The 20262-nt window shown below is 39.5% G+C and overlaps 1 protein-coding gene across 1 annotated transcript in view; it reads right to left on the bottom strand.

Annotated features, from left to right (window-relative positions):
- The window catches only part of LOC132834345 (peroxidasin homolog), a 281522-nt gene that overhangs the window by 58224 nt on the left and 203036 nt on the right, over window positions 1-20262 (bottom strand). The window contains exons 9-13 of the mRNA XM_060853129.1: window positions 19763-19932; window positions 11024-11296; window positions 8450-8566; window positions 7496-7654; window positions 6627-6739 (exon numbers count right to left, since the gene is read on the bottom strand). Of these exons, the coding sequence (XP_060709112.1) occupies window positions 6627-6739; window positions 7496-7654; window positions 8450-8566; window positions 11024-11296; window positions 19763-19932 (832 nt within the window). The remainder of the gene's footprint in view (window positions 1-6626; window positions 6740-7495; window positions 7655-8449; window positions 8567-11023; window positions 11297-19762; window positions 19933-20262) is intronic.

The raw sequence follows: 20262 nt of genomic DNA on the forward strand, positions 1-20262 counted from the left end.
TATCAATCAACAGCTTAAGTAGATTAAAGACATTCATTGCTGCCATTATAGCTTTGTATTATGTCTGAACAAGGGTTTACTAAATACATATTAGATTAAATACCATTTCAGCATTCAGGCTGCAAATTTGAAGTATTCTGGAAAGAAAATTTCCAGTACAACATAGCTTCCCAAGATATACCCAAAGTTATCTTCAAATAACTTGCTTGACTCTGAACAAGTCGTTAACAACAAAAGAAAGCAAGCAAAAGGCATTTACATAGTGCCTTTCCTGATCACAGGATCTCTCAATGGGGTCCAAAGTCAGTGAAATATTCCTAAATTGTCATAATGTAAAAAATGTGCCAACCAATTCATGTGCAATATGGCACGTGAGGACATCAATGGTCAGATAATCTGTTTGACTGAAGATCAACATTGACCACGACATCAGGAATAATTCCAGAATCTTCCCCAAAACCAATGCTGTGGTATCTTTTACACCCACTTGACAGAACACACAGGCTCTCTCTTCAACATCTTATCCAAAAGACGGTACTCCCTCAGTACTTCAGTATTAGGCTTAATGTTTGTTGTTAAACCCTGAGGTCAGATGTCAGAGGACACTGGGGTCCCTGCACCTTACTCCACTCCCATCATTCCCATTGATGTAACCATCAGTTACAAACCCAAAGCTCTTAATAATAAAAAAGTGGTAATTATTGTTTCAAGGCAAGATCCTCTCAAATGTCTACTGTCAGCCCACGCAGTGAGTGTTTCTGGAACAGACACTTGGCATGCAGTTCTCCCACAACAGGTGAAAACTACACTAGGGGAAGGACGAGATTGTTAAGAGATGGTCAAATGACCATCTAAGGATCTCAACTAGTTCATAGGCACAGGAGTCTCCATATACCTCCCCAGTGCTGATAATAATGTACTGGTTTGGGGGGGGGGGGGGAGAGAGGGTGGGAACAGACAGGAAATGGGGATGGGGCTTTACAGAATCTCCCCTTCTCCTTCGAGTGGGCCTTGAATCCATAACTGTGACCAACTTTGCCACAGCACATCTTCTTTTTAAAGTTTTTGTGACTGCATTCTAAAACATTCACCTGGATTGGCAGTGCTGCTGAATTTCATAGAGAAAGAAAAACAGCAAGAAAGAGAGAATGAGAAAGTGAAAACAAGAAAGAAAAACAAAGTGTGAAAAAACAGCCAAAGTAGGAGTGAAGCAAGAGAGAGCAGGGAAAGAAATGAAGAACAAAATAAAGAGTAAAAAAATGAGAAAGCAAAAAAAAAGTGAAAGAAAGCAAGTGAAAGAACAGTGAAAGAAAGAGCAAAAGAAAGAATGAATGAAAGAAAGAGCAGAAGAAAGAAACAAAAGAGAACTTTGTACACCTCAACTGTGTTCCCCCATCAGTCCTCTCTATTCAAAGGAAAACACCCTCAGCCTATCCAGCCTGTCTATTCCAGGCAACATCTAAAGCAATCACATTCTTCTTATGTGTGTCAACCAGAATGACACACACTACTCTAGCTGTAGCCGAATTAAAAGACAAAATTAGTGTAAGAGCCTTTGCAATCTCCTCCCTCACCTCCTGCAGCAGCCTTGAATACACTTCATTTGCATAGGGATTTATCGCTAAATCGCTAATACTTGCTCCTTCTCAATTTGTTCTCAAGTATATTACATCTATCTCCCTGACTTCTAGACCTCCCTCTCCCCTACAGAGTATTTTCTCATCAAATTAGCATGACTAGATCGCAAATTAATTTTCATAACTTTAACGAATGCTATCCTAGTCTATGCAAACTGATCTTATAAATTAACCAGATCATATTGGTGTCATTTTTGTGACTCTTCACTCAAAAACAATACATACTTTCTGAAGCATGGAGCAGTACTGCAGACATTATCTAACAAGACTTTTCTCAAACTGAAACAATCCTTTTGATGTAAGTCCTTTTGAGATAAAGATTAATTCTACTAACACTTTATTTTTTTCTCTCTGTACCTGTTCACCAGATTTCGACATTTGTTTTCCTTGAACCTCCACAAGTCTTCGCTGTGACATTGTTCATACCTTCAAATCATTTTTAGAATTTTTTTCACTTATTATTGTCATAAGCAATGAGATACAGGGAAAAGTATTGTTTTGCATGTTATCCAGGCAAATCATACCTTACATCAGGATTTCAGGGTAATAGAAGAGACCATTGAATATAGTGTTACAGTTACAGAGAAGGTACAGAAAATGATCACCTCTAACATATGAGAGGTACGTTCATAAGTCTGATAAGAGGAGCTGGTCTTGAATCTGCTGGTATACGTTTCTAACGTTTATTTTGCTTCGGTACAAAATGAATGACATCATGTTTCCTACATTGACTTGCCCTTCCTGCTCTTAAGGAAGCAGAATCTATGATATTTTGGGATCTATTACACATCAAAAGTTAATGAGGATTAATAATTCATCAGAATTGTCTCGCCATGAAGACAGTGTGGTCACATTATGTGTCAATAGATGAATAAACATTATGTAATGCTAAAGTGCAATTAACCTGAATAAAATGCAAAACTCACCCACCCCTTCGGCTTCTATTAATTTTATAAAATGTGTGGATACCTCTCAGTTTTGAAATCAGAAGTTTTAGATGGACCATATAAAATCAAAATCTTTGTATTGTTAAAATGTGGGGCTAATGTACAGGTTGAAACCTCAGGTTCACATATTCTCAACACTTGCCTTCTTCTCTACAATGAGCCCAACAAATCTTTGACATTCTCTCTCCCATGAAGATAATCTCTGCAAACACAAACAACTGTTCTGTGTAACCACATCATAGTACAATGTTTCAGAGGTTTATAATTAAGATGATTGTGAAACTTTCTGTTCCACCTTTCCCATGATAAGACTCCATGTTTGTTTCTGTCTTCTCCTCAGTCTTCTCTAAGGTCATATGACTGATTATCACACGTTCCCAGGTCTTACCCAAAGCTGCTTTAGCTACTCGAATGTCTGCTGCTTGGACACATGAGAACAGTTCAAAGTGCTCCATCTCCAAATTCATCTCCCATCCAATGGAGATGGAGATTCCCTACATTTTTGTATAACAAAAATTTGAAATACAAGGAAATTAACAGGGTGTGTGTGTGTGTGTATCCACTTTGCATCACTCAGGTGGCTTGCATGTTTATAGTTATATTCTACTTCAACTACAGGATTTTCATGGGAAGAATAGCTCCAACTTATTTATTTTTGAAATCTCTCTTTCAATCCCATTCCATTTTTAGTGCAAGTGTAAACCATCAGATGCATTTACTTTTCAAAGATACTCTGGTACCCTGTACAGAAGTCATTAACAGAAATTCAATCTGGCAAAATCGAGAGGTGCAAATCTCTGTTCCAACATGAGTCTTCTTGTATAATTAAGCAACCAGTACAATCTGATGAAGATCTACAGTCCATTAAAGCTAAAAAAGTTAAAGCAATGATCAAAATGATAGACTTTAAGCTTCTTAAAATATGGCAGAGGACATCAGATAAGGAAGATAAATACATTGATTGTCATGAATCAGAATCCAAGTCCAGAGATTGGAGGTCTTATGTCTGTTGGAGTATTTGGCTGCTCCCAACAGATGCATACCACCATACTTTAACACTTCAATAGCATTCAGGTGTTGAGATTGAGAAGCCAACTGAAATGAGATTAAGCACAAATGGCTATTTGGCAGTATCTATACAGTCAGGTTGAAAAAAAATTGCAAAGTAAGTGAGGTATATATAGTATTACATGTGAAATAAGAGAAAATGTTATGCACATTAAGGATTCAATTAACTTCAAATTCAGTCATAGATTAGATCTCCTACAGTGTGGAAGTGTACACCAACCCTCTGAAGAGTAAGCCACCCAGACCCATTTCCCTCTGACTAATGCACCTAACATTAAGGGCAATTTAGTATGGCCAATCCACCTGACATGCACATTTTTAGATTGTGGGAGGAAGCCCACACCGACACAGGGAGAACGTGCAAACTTCACACACACAATCGTCTGAGGCTGGAATCGAACCCAGGTCCATAACGCTGTGAGGCTACAATGCTAACCACTGAACCACTATGCTGTTATCTTCCAATGAAATTAATCACCAAACTTAATGTAAACATTAATCGTCCAGGCATGTGGAGTTTTGCTAAAAAAAAGTTTGCCTGAAGTTTTAAAAAACAGCCCTAGGTTAAGGGAGCTTATAATTATCATTAAATTATCAACATAGAATAATAGTCAAACAGCAGGGAAACAGACCCTTTGGTTCAACTTGTCCATGTGGACCAAATTTTCCAAGCTAATCTAGTCTCACTTGCCTGCATTTGGTCCATATCCCTCTAGATCTTTGCTATTCATGTAATTGTCCAAACATCTTTTAAATGTTGTAACTATACCTACATTGACCACTTTCTCTGGTAATTCAGTCCACATAAAAACCAACCTGTGTGGGAAGAAGTTGCGCCTCAGGTCCCTTTTAAAGCTTTCTCCCTTCACCTTAAAATTATGTCCCATAGTTTAGGACTCCCCATCCTAGAGAAAAGACCTTTGCTATTGACCTTACCTACGTCTCTCATGATTTTATAAACTGCTATAAGGTCACCTCTCAACCTCCTATGCTCCAGCAAAAAAAGTCCTAGCATATCCAGCCTTTCTTTGTAACTCAAATATTCGATACCCGGCAACATCCTCTTCTAAACCCTCTGCAGCTTAATAATATCCTTCCCATAACTGGATGACCAACACTGGACACAGTATTCCAGAAGATGCCTTACCAATGTCCTGTGCAACCTCCACGACTCCCCAACTCCTATACTCAAAAGGTTTGAGCAATGAAGGCAAGCGTGCTAAGTGCCTTTTTGTATGCCTGTCTGTGACACAAACTTCAAAGAATTATGTACCTGCACCCTTAGGTCCCACTGTTTTACAATGCTACCCAATGCCCTACCATTAATTGTATAAGCCCTACCCTGTACTAAAATGCAACATCTTGCATTTATCCAGATTGAAAAATGGCAGATGGAATTCAACACATTGACCCACTGATAAAGATCACTTTGTAACCTTAGATAACCTCCTTCACTGTCTACTATGCCACCAATTTTAGAGTCATCCGCAAACTTACCAACCATGCTTTCCACATTCTCATCCAAACCATTTATGTAAATGGCAAACAAAAGAGGACCCAGAACTGATCCATATCGAACACCGCTGTTCATAGACCTCCAGTCCGAAAAGCAATCCTCCACCATCACGCTATCTCCTGCCATTAAGCCAATTATGTATCCATTTGGCAAGCTCACTCTGAACCCCTTGTGACCCTAACTTTACTAACTATTGTATCATGTGGAACCCTGTTGAAGGCTTTTCTAAATAACATCTACTGCTCTGTCCTCATCAATCTTTTTGGTAACTTTCTCAAAAAACCTAATCAAGTTTGGGAGACATGATTTTCTCGTACTAAACCATGCTGACTATCCCTAGTAGAATTTTGCCTCTCTAAATGTGCATAAAGTCTATCAATTTACTCACAACCAAAGTCAGACTCACAGGTATATCATCCAACCTTTCTTTAACAAAGGTTTAAGCCACCCTCCAGTCATCAGACACTCACCCGTAGTTCTAAGTTATGCAAATATTTCCACAAGGGTTCTCATAGTATTCTCCCTTACATCCCACAACATTGTGAGATACATTAGGTCAGGTCGTGAAGATTTATCTACCTTTACATTTTGCAAGACCTCCAGAACTTCCTCTTCTGTCATGTTAACTGCTTCTAAAACATCAAAATTTATTTCTCTAAATTTCTTTTTCCACAGTAAACACCAACACAAAATATTAATTTAGAATCTCCCTCAACTCCTGGGATTTTACACAAAGCTGAGCTCCTTGATCTTTAAGGGGCTCTACCCCTCTCTTTAGTTCATCTGGAGGATAATCTCTAGAAAATAATTTTCTTTTTCATTCTCCTGACAATAGACGTAGAAGCGTCAAATTGTTAACCAAAAATGGTAACAGATAACCTTTTATGCATTATCTATATAAAATAAAACATGGCACTCACAAGTTTTTCAAACTGACGCTTTTATTGTTGCTGAGCTCTTATCTGCATTGTATGTGTTTACAATTGATAGTTATAATTGCTCCTTACACTAATTTTGCGTTTGAGGAAACAAGGCAAAATAGAAGATCAATTTTACAGTTAATTTTATAATTCTACTTTGTAAACATTCCAATGAAATCTAGAAACTACGGAAGTTTGTCTGTAAGACACAATGTCCATAAATGGTATTCAGAGTAAACATGATGTGTACTAAGTTAAAAATCACACAACACCAGGTCATGGTCCAACAGGTTTATTTGGAAGCACTAGCTTTCGGAGCGCTGCTCCTTCATCAGGTGGTTGTGGTAAAGTTTTTAACTTTGTACACACCTGTCCAACACCGGCACCTCCAAACTATGATATGCACTGACGCTCTTAATTCTGTTTTTGATCTCTCCACAGCGAGGTGAAATCAGTTTCCTTTTAAAAGAGGTGTGTGGGTTTTAAACTACCACTCGGTTCACCTTTCAAAGCAGCTTTTACTGAAGTTCTCACCTACCTTACTCCATGTTACAGTTGGCTCAGGATCCCCCCGAGAACCGCAGGGAATCTGCACGTCTGACCCAGCAGCAACCGTCAGATCAGCTGGGGTGTTTGTAATGACCAGTGATACTACAGGCACCAAGAGAAAAAAGGAAAATAAAACTTGGTTATGGTGGACACATGAATTTGGAAATGCTGCTGTGTGATTATTTTCTTCCCATGTGACCTCAAGTCTCTGCCAAACAAGGTAACAGCAAGCAAACCTGCTGTGCGAATGTATTCCAATGTTGTCAGCCATGGCACTAATCCTGTTCTTAGTTTTGGTTGGGGGTGGGGTGCGTATAGAGTGCGTGGAACAGACATTGGCCAGTGGGTCTTTTGCTAAGATTGCATGTTCTATCCAATTCTACAGAGGATGAATATGCGTCCTCGTGTGTAATCAGACTCCCAGCCCAGAGGTGAAGTCCAGTATGGTCTGGCTCGGAAGAACTTTTATTTCTCCAGTTTTCCAAATTATTGCTGGACTTTATAATCTCTTTATTTTTCTAATTCTTTCTTAAAAATTTGGACTTAAGAATCTGTACCTTGCTACCGAAGATGGCCAAGTTGCGATTTCTAAACGTTTCACTGTATCCAGGTGAGTACATGTGATAATAAAGCAAATTCTAATATCAGACGTAATTCAAGAATTACCTTCATCTGGGTGTTTATGATCCTACCTGTAATTTTTTTTGTTGGAACAACAATAAAGAGAAGTAAGGGGTACGTGGACTGGTCTACAAAACGGAGCAACATCTCACTTCTAAGTTGTCATTACGGTTCCAAAAAAAAGATTTCTCTACATTCATTTCAGACTTTTTTAATAATGCTAGATCTGAAGAATACCTCTACGCTGTACAGTCAGCTGGGCTGGAACTTGGAGAGCACCGACTATGTTATCAGCTTGGCATTCGTACTGCCCTTCGTCATGAAGCGCAACGCCGGAAATCCTCAGTGTCCCTGGGGAGAGGATGACATGCCGCCTGTCCCCAGGAAGCGGACTGCCTATAAACCAAAGAGGATTTCTATTACACTTCAAAAACTGGTCAGATTTCTGATAGCAGCACAGCAACACCAGCTCCATGTGATTTTTAAAAAAATTGCTGCACTCTAAGCTAGATCATTTCTTACCTGAAGAGATCTACCTCAACAACATCAGCAATGCTTACATTCATGGAGCATGTTTGGTAGCCAAGGCCAAAATTACCATACTGAGCAATGTGCAAATCTTTAAAACAAGTGTTTTCATGAAATAAACACCACTTTTGGGATAATGAGCAGTGTCTGAAAAAAAACAAGCATATGTGCAAATTATTCCTTAATCTATCTACTGGATAAAGTGAAAGTGAGTTCTTTATAAAAATGCCAAGCTTTTACTGATGCAGTCTCCCTGTAACTAACAGTGCAAATTGGAATAATACAGGAAATTATTTTAATGCACTATCTATGATAAAAAGAGGAAAACTGGCCAAAAAGGGAAGTCACAACCAACAGATTATATAATAAGTTCTCAAATCATCACTCATATTCTATGTTCATTAATCTTATAGGAACAGAAAAAAACCCTCCAGTTAGTAACATCAAAGCTATCTACACAAAACGCAACTCAGTTGGGTACAGGCTTCATTCTACAAAGCAAAAAAGACAAAGATGAAATTAGAAAATGCTAGAGAAGCTCAGCAAGTGTGGCAGCATATGTTGCCAGCGACGATTGAGTCCAACAGTTAATAGGGATAATGTCAATTTGTTTCGTTGGTGCTTTGCCCAAATTCATCCCTGACAATAGCCTGCACATCGTACCTCCTTTAGTCCATGTTATAGTTGGTGCAGGATTACCCTCAGCCTCACAATGAAAATCCACAGTATGTCCCTCGATAATGGTTTGATCTTGCGGCAAGATTGTAAACTGAGGTGGAGCTACAGGACAAAGGAAAAGGGGAGAAATTATTTTTTTCAAAAGAAACACTTTTTAACTTCAAACATAAACACAACATAAGTGAAATAAAGTTATTTAAATTTCAGAAAGTAATTCAACATGCAAAGCAATGCACAGGCACTCACTTCTAGAGAGGACTGCGCTGAACATTTGGAATTTTATCTAGGAGATACAGAACCTCAACTGGGTAACATTTGGGAGTTCTATGAGTCGTTCTGGATAACATTACTAACAAGGATATAACATGTTCTATAGAAGGTGAACAAAGATTTACTCAAATCATATCTGAACTAAGGTATGATAGACATCAGGGAAAGACTGAGAAGATGGGCAGTGATTGCAACAATGTCAGCAAGGTGGACCTTATCGAATACAATTTCCCTGACTGGGGCTGTTAACCTGATCCATCAAGGAGTCCTAGCTGACAGATACACACAGGAGAAAGTGAGGACTGCAGGTGCTGGAGATCGAGAGTATGGTGCTGGAAAAGCACAGCAGGTCAGGCAGCATCCCAGAAGCAGGAGAATCGACGTTTCAGGCATAAGCCCTTCATCAGCAATGAGGCCTATGGGCTGGGGGCCTAGGAGATAAATTGGAAGGGGGGGTGGAGCTGGGGATAGAAGGTTGCTGAGAATTGATAGGTAGGTGAAGGTGGGGGAGAATGCGATAGGTTGGAGAGGAGGGTGGAGCAGATAGATGGTAAAGATGATGGACTGGTCTAGAGGGCAGTGCCGAGTTGGAGGCATGGGACTGGGATAAGGTGGGGGGAGAGGAAATGAAGAAACTGGTGAAATCCAAATTAATCCTGTGTGGATTCAGGGTCCCAAGGCGGAATATGAGGCGTTCTTCCTCCGGGCGTCAGGTGGTTAGGGTTTGGCAATGGAGGAGGCCAAAGACCTACATTTCCTTAAAGGAGTGGGAAGTGGAGTTGAAGTGTTCAGCCACGGTGTGTTGGGGTATTTTTTGGTGCAGGTGTCCCAGAGATGTTCCCTCTTTATGGTCATTTAAGCGGGCATTGGATAAGCATAAGGAGGTTATTGGGCTAGTGTAGGTTAGGTAGGCTTTGGTCGGCGCAATATCGAGGGCCGAAGGGCCTGTACTGTGCTATATTTTTCTATGTTCTATGTTCTATGAAACAATCCGCAAGTTGGCGACCTGTCTCCCTGATGTAAACAGGAGTGTCAGACATCCTGCTCACTCTGAGAGCTGTATCTGAGAGGCTAGAACAGTGTCAAGGACTCTCCACATGTAAATAGTGACTTGATGATGGAATACTGGCCTCTGTGGAGTTATTTCAAGATTGAACATTTTCTGCAGAGGAGTGATCCAATAAAAACATGTAAGATAATGTAATTATTTGTTAGACTGGATGTGGAGGACATGTTTTCATTTATTGATGAGATGGTAATGTGTGCGTGTGAGTGTGTCTACAGAAGAATTCGGGGGAGCACCTGATGTACAGTGAAGTTAGAATTTGGTTCTCTATCATAAGAGCCATTTGAGGTAAACAGTACAGATGAAGTTAAGATGCAATGAGATAAAAACATCTGGGACAAAGGAATGTAAGGATATATTGATGAGTTCAGAGAAAGAAAAGGGCAAATATGTTGAAATAGTTATCACAGTTTAAATGGATCTGAATTTGCTCTAAACTAGATAGAGGATATTGTGGCATTATGGTAAAGTAGTTGAAGTAGCAATCTTGTGTTCTGGAGAACATGACACATAGTGAAATGTGAATTCAACCCAATCTTGGAATTAAAATATACTCTAACGGTGACTATATCATCGTTGTTGATTATTGTAGAAACTCATCTCTTTCACTATTGTTCTTTAAGGCGTGGAATCTGACTGACATGTCACCCCAGAGCAAGTGGCTGAACTTTAATTGCCCTTTGAAATGGCCTAGAAAGCCAATCAGTTCAGGGGGATAACAAAGGCCAGCCCTGACAATGATGCCCACGTAGAGTCATAAAAGATCTATAGCACAGAAAAGGGCTCTTTGGTCCATCAAATCTGCACCAGTCAAAATCAACCACCTGGCTATTGTAATTCCATTTTCCAGCACTTGGCCTATAGCGTTGTATGCTTTTGCATCACAAGCGCACATCTAAATACTAAATAACACGTATGAGGATTTATGCCTCTACCACCTTTACAGGCAGTGAGGTCCAGTTTCTCACCAATCTCTGGGTGAAAAAAAAGTCCTCACATTCCCTTTAAACCTCCTCCCCCTGATCTTTAATCTAAGCCCCTGGACAATGATTCCTTCACCAAGGGGAAAAGGTTCTTCTCTGTGTATGCCCATAATAATTTTATATATCTCAAAAATATCTGCCCTCAGTCTCTTCTGCTCCCAGGGTAACAACCCAAGTCTATCACACAGAAGAAAAGAAAATGTGTCACATGAATTTTACTTTGACACTTTCTGTACATACCTTTGATTATAATGAATGCATTTGCTTGAATGGAGTCCTGATTGTTGTTTGCATGACACGTGTATTGCCCGCCATCTGCTTGGACTACATTCTGTATGTACAGTCCTCCTGAGGAAGTTATGGTATAGCGAGGATCATGGGGTAAGGGCGACCCATCACTTCTCATCCAGGTAATCCGCGGCTGAGGGTTTCCTGTTGCACTGCATTCCAAAGTGACACTCTCACCAACCAACACTTCCGTATTTTGTGGTTGAATTACAAAGGCAGGCCGAGCTATTTTAGGGAAAAAGAATCAAATCCATTTCAAAACCATGTCAATATTTCTACACAGTCTACTCAATATCTAGATTCTGGGCTTAACACTATGATTCCTTTCTCTGATAATGAAAAGATGTCCAACTTTTCAAGTAGCGTTGATATCTGGTTTGCATTACCATGAACACCATGATGTTAACCATTCACATTGCTGTAATATTTCACATTCATTCAGGTGCTAAATATTTGGGCAGCCCATCATTAGGGGCGGCACGGTAGCTCAGTGGTTAGCATTGTTGCCTCACAGCGCCAAGGACCCAGGTTCAAGTCCAGTGTCGGGTGACTGTCTATGTGGAGTCTGCATGTTCTCCCTGTGTTTGCATGGGTTTCCTCTGGGTGCTATGGTTTCCTCCCGCAGTCCAAAGATGGTTAGGTGGATTGGCCTTGCTAAATTGTCTGTCGTGTCCAGGGATGTACAGGCTAGGTGAGTTAGCCATGAGAAATGCAGGGTTACAGGTACAAGTGTGGGTGGGACACCTTGGGGGCGGGGCGGAGGGTTACTGCAGACTCGGTGTGCTGAAAGGCCTCTTTGAGCACTGCTGGATTCTATGAAACATATTTTTGAGAATATTATCCAAGCTTCTAAACTCAATAACGTATGTTTTATTTGAAGGTAAGTTTGTGATTTTGACACCATGTGCAGTGGGAAATGTGCATTTTCTTCATGGGTAATGTTGTATCAAGACTGAAATGGGAAACAGAATATTCTGACAGAGAGTAAGCTGCTTTCCTGATTATTAAACCATTAGGTTCCAATAAATGCTCACGTGACCAAAGGTTGCCTTGGGGTAATTAATGAAGAAGTAAAAAGTAAACAGAAAAATAAGTCCAGTGGAGTTGCTGTAGACATTGTTTTGTTTCATAACATTGAGGATGCGTATATGGAGGAAACAGGTTGGGTAATAAAGCAATTTTCTCTTTAGCCGTTTTAGAACACATCCTGGTGTTAAAGCACAGCTCTAAGAATACAGCAGGGGCTATGTTAACGTATCTGTTATTATAGTTGGAAAGGTCAGAATACTGACAACAGGAAGCTTAAGGTGTTGCATATTGGACAAACCAAATGTTGAAACTTCAGTGCTGCCAGAGCTCAATGGACCATATAAAGAGGTCAGGATGGGAGTCTGGAAAGAGATCAAAGAAAATTTACAGCCCAGGAACAGGCTCTTTGGCCCTCCAAGCCTGAGCCTATCCAAATGTACTGTCTAAACCTGTCGGTCAATTCCTAAGCACCTGTATCCCTCTGCTCCACACCTACTCATGCATCTGTTCAGCCATATCTTAAATGAATCTACCACGCCTGCCTCTACCACCACTGCTGGCAATGCATTCCAAATGCCCACCAGCCTCTGTGTGAAGTACTTGCCATGTGTATCCCCCTTAAACTTTCCACATCTCACCTTGAAAGCATGATCTCCTGTTATTGAATCCTTCATCCTGGGAAAAAGCTTGTCTCTATTCACCTTGTCTATACCCTTCATGATCTTGTAAACCTCAATCATCAGGTACCCTCTCAATCTCCTTTTTTCTCATGAAAGTAAACCTAACCTACTCAACCTCTCTTCATAGCTAGCACCTTCCATACCAGGCAACATCCTCATAAACCTTCTCTGCACTCTCTCCAAAACGTCCACATCCTTTTGATAATGTAGTGACCAGAATTGTACACAGAATTCTAAATGCAGCCGAACCAATGTCTGGCACAATTTTAACATGACTTGCCAGCTCCTCTACGCAATACCCTGTTTAATGAAGGCAAACATACTATATGCCTTCTTGACCACTCTATCCACCTGTGCAGCAACCTTCAGGGTACAATGGACCTGCACTTCCAGGTCTCTCTGCCCATCAATTTTTCAAAAAGGCTCTTCTGCTCATTGTATAATTTGCTCTAGAATTAGTCTTGCCTAAATGCATCACCTCACATATGTCTGGATTGAAACCCATCTGCCACTTTTCTGCCCAACTCTCCATATCCTCGGATTTCTCCTACAATCCCTTATGCTTTCTGCTACTCCACCAATCTTTGTGTCATCTTCAAATTTGCTGATCATACTAACAGTGTCCTTTTCCAGATTATTTATGTATATTACAAACAACAGTAGCCCCAGCACTGACCCCTGTGGAACACCGTTGGTCACCTTTCTCCATTTCGAGAAACACCCTTCAACTACAATTATGTGCTATTGGGACTGGCGTGAACAGCGTAAACATGGTGTTTGTGTGAATCACATCCAAGGGCTTTAGATAAATTATGGCTGCTGGTGAATATGATTCAAAAGGTCAAACGGTCACATGGCAAATGGAAGATCCTACGTAGCAGAGGCCAATTGGGAAAAGTTCTGAAATTGCATGGGGTCGTACATTTGTGCAGGAGGTGACAATAGCATGCTTATAACCATGTATTTTTGTTGTCACGACTAATTAAAGAGAAATTTACTTTTTAGTGTAACATACCCATTGTTATTAATTAATTTTAAAATTATATTGATTTTAGTTCATGTGTTACAGTAAAGGTTTTAAATAGTGAAATCTTATTCACTGGAGCTTTTTCCATTGGCTGTATAGGATTTCCTTTCTTTATTTAAAAGAAAAGCTATCAGTTTCTACGGGGATCATAGCATCTGCAACTAATGGAAATTTACATATCACACACCACAATTTACTTTGAGTAATTGACATTCAAAAACAGAATGTCAGCATGTATAGCATCATACAATCTCCTAAAAATTAACAGCCCCAGAATTGTATAATGTCAACCCCAGTGTCGTCCCAATTGAAGGGAATATGGATTTTAGAATCAAATGTGTACAAGGCGAGGATGCCTGACTGTTAATGTATCAAATTTATGGACATTCACAGGTAAAAGATTTCACTGCATGTGCATCACTACATCCCCACATTAAAGTAGAGCTTCACCATGACTCTGGCCCTGCACTCATCCCTGGAACATCTGGACAACAATGACATCCACATCAGGCTCCTACTTATTGACTACAGCTCTGCCTTCTACACTTAATTCCAAAACAACACATCTCCAAGCTCTGTCCTGGTCTACCCAGGTTGAGACTACGACCAAGAAAGCACATCTTTTATTTCCTCAAGAGGCTCAGGAAATTCAGCATGTTCTTAAAGACTCTTATCAATTTGCATAGATGCACCATAAAAAGCATCCTATCTAGATACGTCACAGCGTGGTGTGGCAGCTGTTCTTCCCAAGACTGAGAGTTGTGAACATAGCCCTTTCCATCATGCAAACCAGTCTTCCATCCACGGACTTTATCTATACTTCCCACTGCATCGGAAAAGCAACCATCATAATCAAAGAGCCCTCCCACCTCAGTTATACTCTCTTCCGCCCCTTCCGTCAGGCAGAAGATAGAAAAGTTTGAGTACATGTACGAACTGCTTCAAGAACAGCTTCTTCTCTGCTGTATTCAGACTTTTGAATGGACCTCCTAACGTTAATGTTGACCTCTCTCGCTGCACATTCTCGACAGTGTAGTCTGCACACTGTTCTGTTACCCTGATCCGCTTGTAAAGCACGTAAAACAACACTTTTCATTGTACCTCAGTACACATGACAGTAATAAATCAAGTCAAATCAAAACAAAACATTTCTTGGTTAATGACTCCATTTCCTTTTGTTCTGAGAGATCAAGCTGATTAATATCATGTTTTCTTTCAAAATCTTCTCTTGGAGTCTTTTCTCAGAAATGTCCAAAAGTTCCATATCCAAATGAAGGAAATGCACGTCAATCACCTGCATCTGATGTTGAGTGGTAACATCGCAATAAGCACAAAATCCCAGCATGATACTCATACTGAAATCCTGGCCAGAAGCCAGCAGCACAGTTTTAAAAACTAAGAATGTCGATGCTGTTTAAACATTTCAGGTAAAGGAAATTTATTGCCAGGCATGCACAGCACAACTCATAAGACTTGATATAGCTACAAACAAAAATAAGTTTAGATATAGACATTTACTAATCACCTCTTCTTACATCATCCAATACTGCTCTAGTTTAGAGAAAAAAAAATTATCGTACCAATTAATTACCTACCAACCTAATTAATACCTCTCAGCAAGGTCGAATGTCTTGTTGTCTTTGGCTCCAACTCTTGGGCCAACACTTCCTCCCTCATGGAGGACATTATTTCCTCCCTCATTGGACCAACATTCTTCTATGATGAATCTCCCAGAGTTAAGCACTCAGTCTCACTAACCATCCTGTGATGTACAAACATCCAATTGTTTATAAGCTCCATCACTCTAAAACAAATTAACCATCAGCCAACTACGCTCTGGAACGGAGCAAATAGTTGTGCCAAAAAGCTTTGTAACTGCATGCCTACGTTGTTTATCATGGTCTAAATAAACAGTTTGGTGTCACAGAAGTTGTGTGTCTGTCAGGATATCCGATGGTCTGAATTTGCACGTACTTTCAAATATGTTGGTCCAATCAACCTTTTCAACATCATGTCTTTTTTTTGTAAATTCATTCATGGGATGTGGGTTTCACTGGCTCGGCCAGCATTTATTGTCCATCGCTAACTGCCAGAGGGCAATAAAGTGTCAACTACATTGGTGTGGGTCTGGAGTCATACATAGACCAGATCAGATAACAATGCCAGTTTCTTTCCCTCAAGGACATTAGTGAACCAGATGGGTTTGTCCTACAATTGACAATTGATTCATACGTATCTGTAGACACTTAATTCCAGATTTTTAATGAATTCAATTTCCCCCATCTACCATGGTGGGATTCGGACCCAGGGCCCCAGAACACTACGAGGGTCACTGAATTAATAGCCCACTAGGCCATCATCTCCCTATGAGTGTATTATTGAGTATATTTCAAGTCTTTTCATCAGATTGCAATGGCAATGCTAGCTTATAAGAGGAATTAATAAAGGCTGATACTTGCATTTATAAGGCACCCATGAAGCTGAAGTGTCACAAAGGCAATCAAAAGACACACTGAATCATCATTTTATGTTGTGAAATTCGTACAAATGAGAAACTACAAATGCTGCAGGTCCGAAATACAGAACTTAAGCAGAAATAGAACTACACTCAAAGAATGGGAAACAGAAGACTTTTGTCTCAGATGTTCAAACTCCACATAAATTGCTGAGGTCAATTCAATACAGGACTTCACTGAGAGCAAATGAGCTGAAAATGCCAAAATGCAGAGATTTACACCAGCTTCTAAATTACATCTACACTTCAAAGTTTTGTAATCACATATGACTCCTTACAGATACATTTCAGATGGCACCACTACTAGTACTATGGACCAGACCAAACTCCCTCAAAATATATTGAGAAGATACCTTTAAAATAACAAAAAGTTAAGGTCTAGACTAAGTGCTAAGCATTGATTTTTGGATGCAATTCAATTGGTCAAACTACTGGACTTAAAACAAGACATACTCTTTTTGAACTACAGTTAGAAAGCAGACAAAATAAAAAGAAAAGTATTAGCTTAACTGTAACTCTATCAAAATGTTTAACAAAATTATATATATATACATATTTTATATATATATATTTATATATATATATTTTATATATTTTTTTATATACACACACACACACACACACACACACACATATATATATATATATATAAACTACTAATAATTAACTATTCCAATAGATTAACATCCCACAAACACACACTTGGCAAAGGCAAATTCAGTAAAATAGATTGCCTCATATGCAATTCTAGCAGTAGGAAGAGAACCCCAGCTTCTGGCTGTAACAGAGAGAGAGGAATAAGAGCTTCCATATCCAGCTTCAAGACCCCAGCAACTGCTGAAAGCTAAAATTAAAAGTCTCGGCTCTGGGGAAGCTTGACTGCACCCATTCTGGATGCTTTTATTGTTGCAACTTTAAAAACAAATCCAAGGCGTCATAAGCTGTTTACTTTATTGGCTTTGAGCAGACCACTAATCACCTGTGTCTTAACCTTTCTTCATAAAAGAAAACAGGACAAAATACATCTCTTAAAGCCATAGTATTGTCATGCCTCACTCCTTAAAAAAGAAAGAACCATCAAAATACAAAGATGGTTCTAGTTTTAAAAAGCTTCAGCCTAATGTAATGAGTACACGACAATACATATACATTACATGGACTCTAAGCATGCAAACATTCGTTACTACATTCCATTTCAGTCCATTTTTCTCCTGCCACCGACCGTCTCCTCATCAAAGTTGTGACAATGCATCAGCAATTACTTGCCTCATCCTGCCACATGTATAATTGTTAAATTGAATGGCTGCAATAATATGCTCCATCTACACAGTCTGGAATTTTTACCCTTAATTTTTTTCCAAAAATTTAAAGGGGTTACAATCAGTACATTAAATTGTCTCAGGCATATTACTTGCAATACAAATGTCAAAATATCAATAGACGATAGGTGCAGGAGTAGGCCATTCTGCCCTTTGAGCTTGCACCACCAGTCAATATGATCATGGCTGATCATCCTTAATCAGTATCCTTATCTCCATAACCCTTGATTCTACTATCCTTGAGAGCACTATCCAACTCTTACTTAAATGAATCCAGAGACTGGGCCTCCACTGCCCTCTGGGGAAGAGCATTCCACACAGCCACCACTCTCTGGGTGAAGCAGTTTCTCCCTCATCTCTGTCCTAAATGGTCTACCCCGTATTTTTAAGCTGTGTCCTCTGGTTCGGCACTCACCCATCAGCGGAAACATGTTTCCTGCCTCCAGAATGTCCAATCCTTTAATAATCTTCTATGTCTCAATCAGATCCCCTCTCAGTCAACCAAGATCAAGGTTTCCTTCTCAACCATAAAATATGTCTCTTGATGATTAGTCAAAAAATACACAATAGGTCTTTCTAACTTCTCGTCATCTTCTTGCAAGAGAATCGCACTGACATCTACATCACTCATATTGATAGCCACCTTGAATGACTTTGTCTAATTGGATGTGGCTAACACTGGGGTAGTGGTGAATACAGCTTTCAGGCTGTCAAGTGACTTCTGACAGTCCACCGTCCACTGAAATTTTCTGCACTTCTTCAACAAGTCAGTCAGGGGAGCAAACACACTGCTAAAATTCAGTACGAACTTCCAATAAAGATCAGTCAGTTCTTCTCTCTTTGTAGATGGTATGGGAAACACCACAATAACTTTTGCTTTCTCATCTCGTGGGGCCATTTGTCCATGTCTAATGAAATGGCGCTGGAATGTGACTTGGGCTTTTGCAAACTCACTCATAGCCAGGTTTTTTTTACCAAGCCCACCTCCCGAAGTCCTTTGAGCAATTCCTCTCGATGCTCCAAATGTTCTTTCCATTTGTGAGTAAAAATCACTAGATCATGAAAATACATCATACAATTGGGTAATCCTGAAATGACCTTACTGGTTAATCTTCGAAATGTAGCTTTGTGCATTTTTCATACCGAGTGGCAGTCTATTCAGAATCAGAGAAGCCAAAATTTCTTTTGCTCTTTCCGAGAAAGGAACCTGCAAGTGTCTTCTGAGTAAGTCTAATTTTGAAATACAAGTTGCTTGTCCCACCTTCTCATTACAGTCTTCTAAATGTGGAGTGGGTATGAATCAGATTTTATAACTTCATTGACCCAACACATAATCATTGGGTATTACGCGGTTTTACCACATTACTATAAGTAAACTCCATCCAACTCAACTTTGATTGTATTATCTTTCAGCATGCATTCAACCCCCATTTGAACCTGAGCCACTTTAGAGGGTTAGGTCTATATGCTAATTGCTTAAATAGAACAGTATTAACTACTCATACATCATGCATAATCAGATTAGTAATTCCCAGCTTATTCTCACATATCTCCGATGAAAATGTCATAACTCTTTGAGATCATTTCGATTCTCCTCTGGAAGGTAACGCAATAATTAATTCAAATTTTTTACAATTTCCTCAGTGTATAATTTGAGAAATGTCCAATTCAGACTCATCTGAACTTGGATCTTCACTCTGTGCTATAACCAATAAAATCTCCTTTTGCTTTCCTTCCCTATCAAAATAACCTTTGAGCGTACTAACATGACACACTCTGTGAGATTCCTTTCCAGCTGGCATTCTTATAAAATAGTTCACCTCACTCAATCTCCTTTCAGTTTGATAAGGCCCACTAAATCTTGTTCTGAAAAGTTCACCTACCACTGGAATTAAAACTAGCATTATATCTCCACTAGCATGTTGCAAATTTTTGATTTCTTGTCTGAGAGTAAAGAGACAGTATTGCATGAAAACAATCTTATCTCTGCAGTAATGTACTTATTTCTATTATTTCTGTAAGGAGCACCAACGTAGGTTTTCATTCACCTTCTACCACCTCCACTCAGCGCCACCCACCCATATGTTCACACGTAACTATCGTAAAGCAGGAAGAGCTTACCTGGTATCTCAAAGTACCGAAGAATAACTTCAGGAGTTTTCACTTCTCCTGCTACATTTTTGGCCATGCATTGATAGACCCCTTGGTCATCCTCCTGAGTATTCTTGATCATTAAAGTGCCATCATCCAGTAGGTTTAAGCGTGGGTTGTATTTCATATCTAAAGCATTACTATAAAGAAACAAAAGCATCCATCACCAAACAACTACAAATCTAAAAGTAATTAGAATTCTTTAAATCCCACTAATTTAATTTAATTATCTTTGGGGTTAATAAAAATTAAGATGTGTTGATGTTATCATAGAATCCCTACACCTAACCTACACATCCCTGAACACTATGGGCAATTTAGCATGGCCAATTCACTTAACCTGTACATCTTTGGACTGTGGTACAAAAATGGAGCACCCAGAGGAAACCCAAGCAGACAGACATCGGGAGAATGTGCAAACTCCACACAGACAGACAGTCACCCGAGACTGGAATCAAAACCAGGTCCTT

The sequence above is a fragment of the Hemiscyllium ocellatum genome, chromosome 3 (genome assembly GCF_020745735.1).
Source record: "Hemiscyllium ocellatum isolate sHemOce1 chromosome 3, sHemOce1.pat.X.cur, whole genome shotgun sequence".
Lineage (NCBI taxonomy): Eukaryota > Metazoa > Chordata > Chondrichthyes > Orectolobiformes > Hemiscylliidae > Hemiscyllium > Hemiscyllium ocellatum.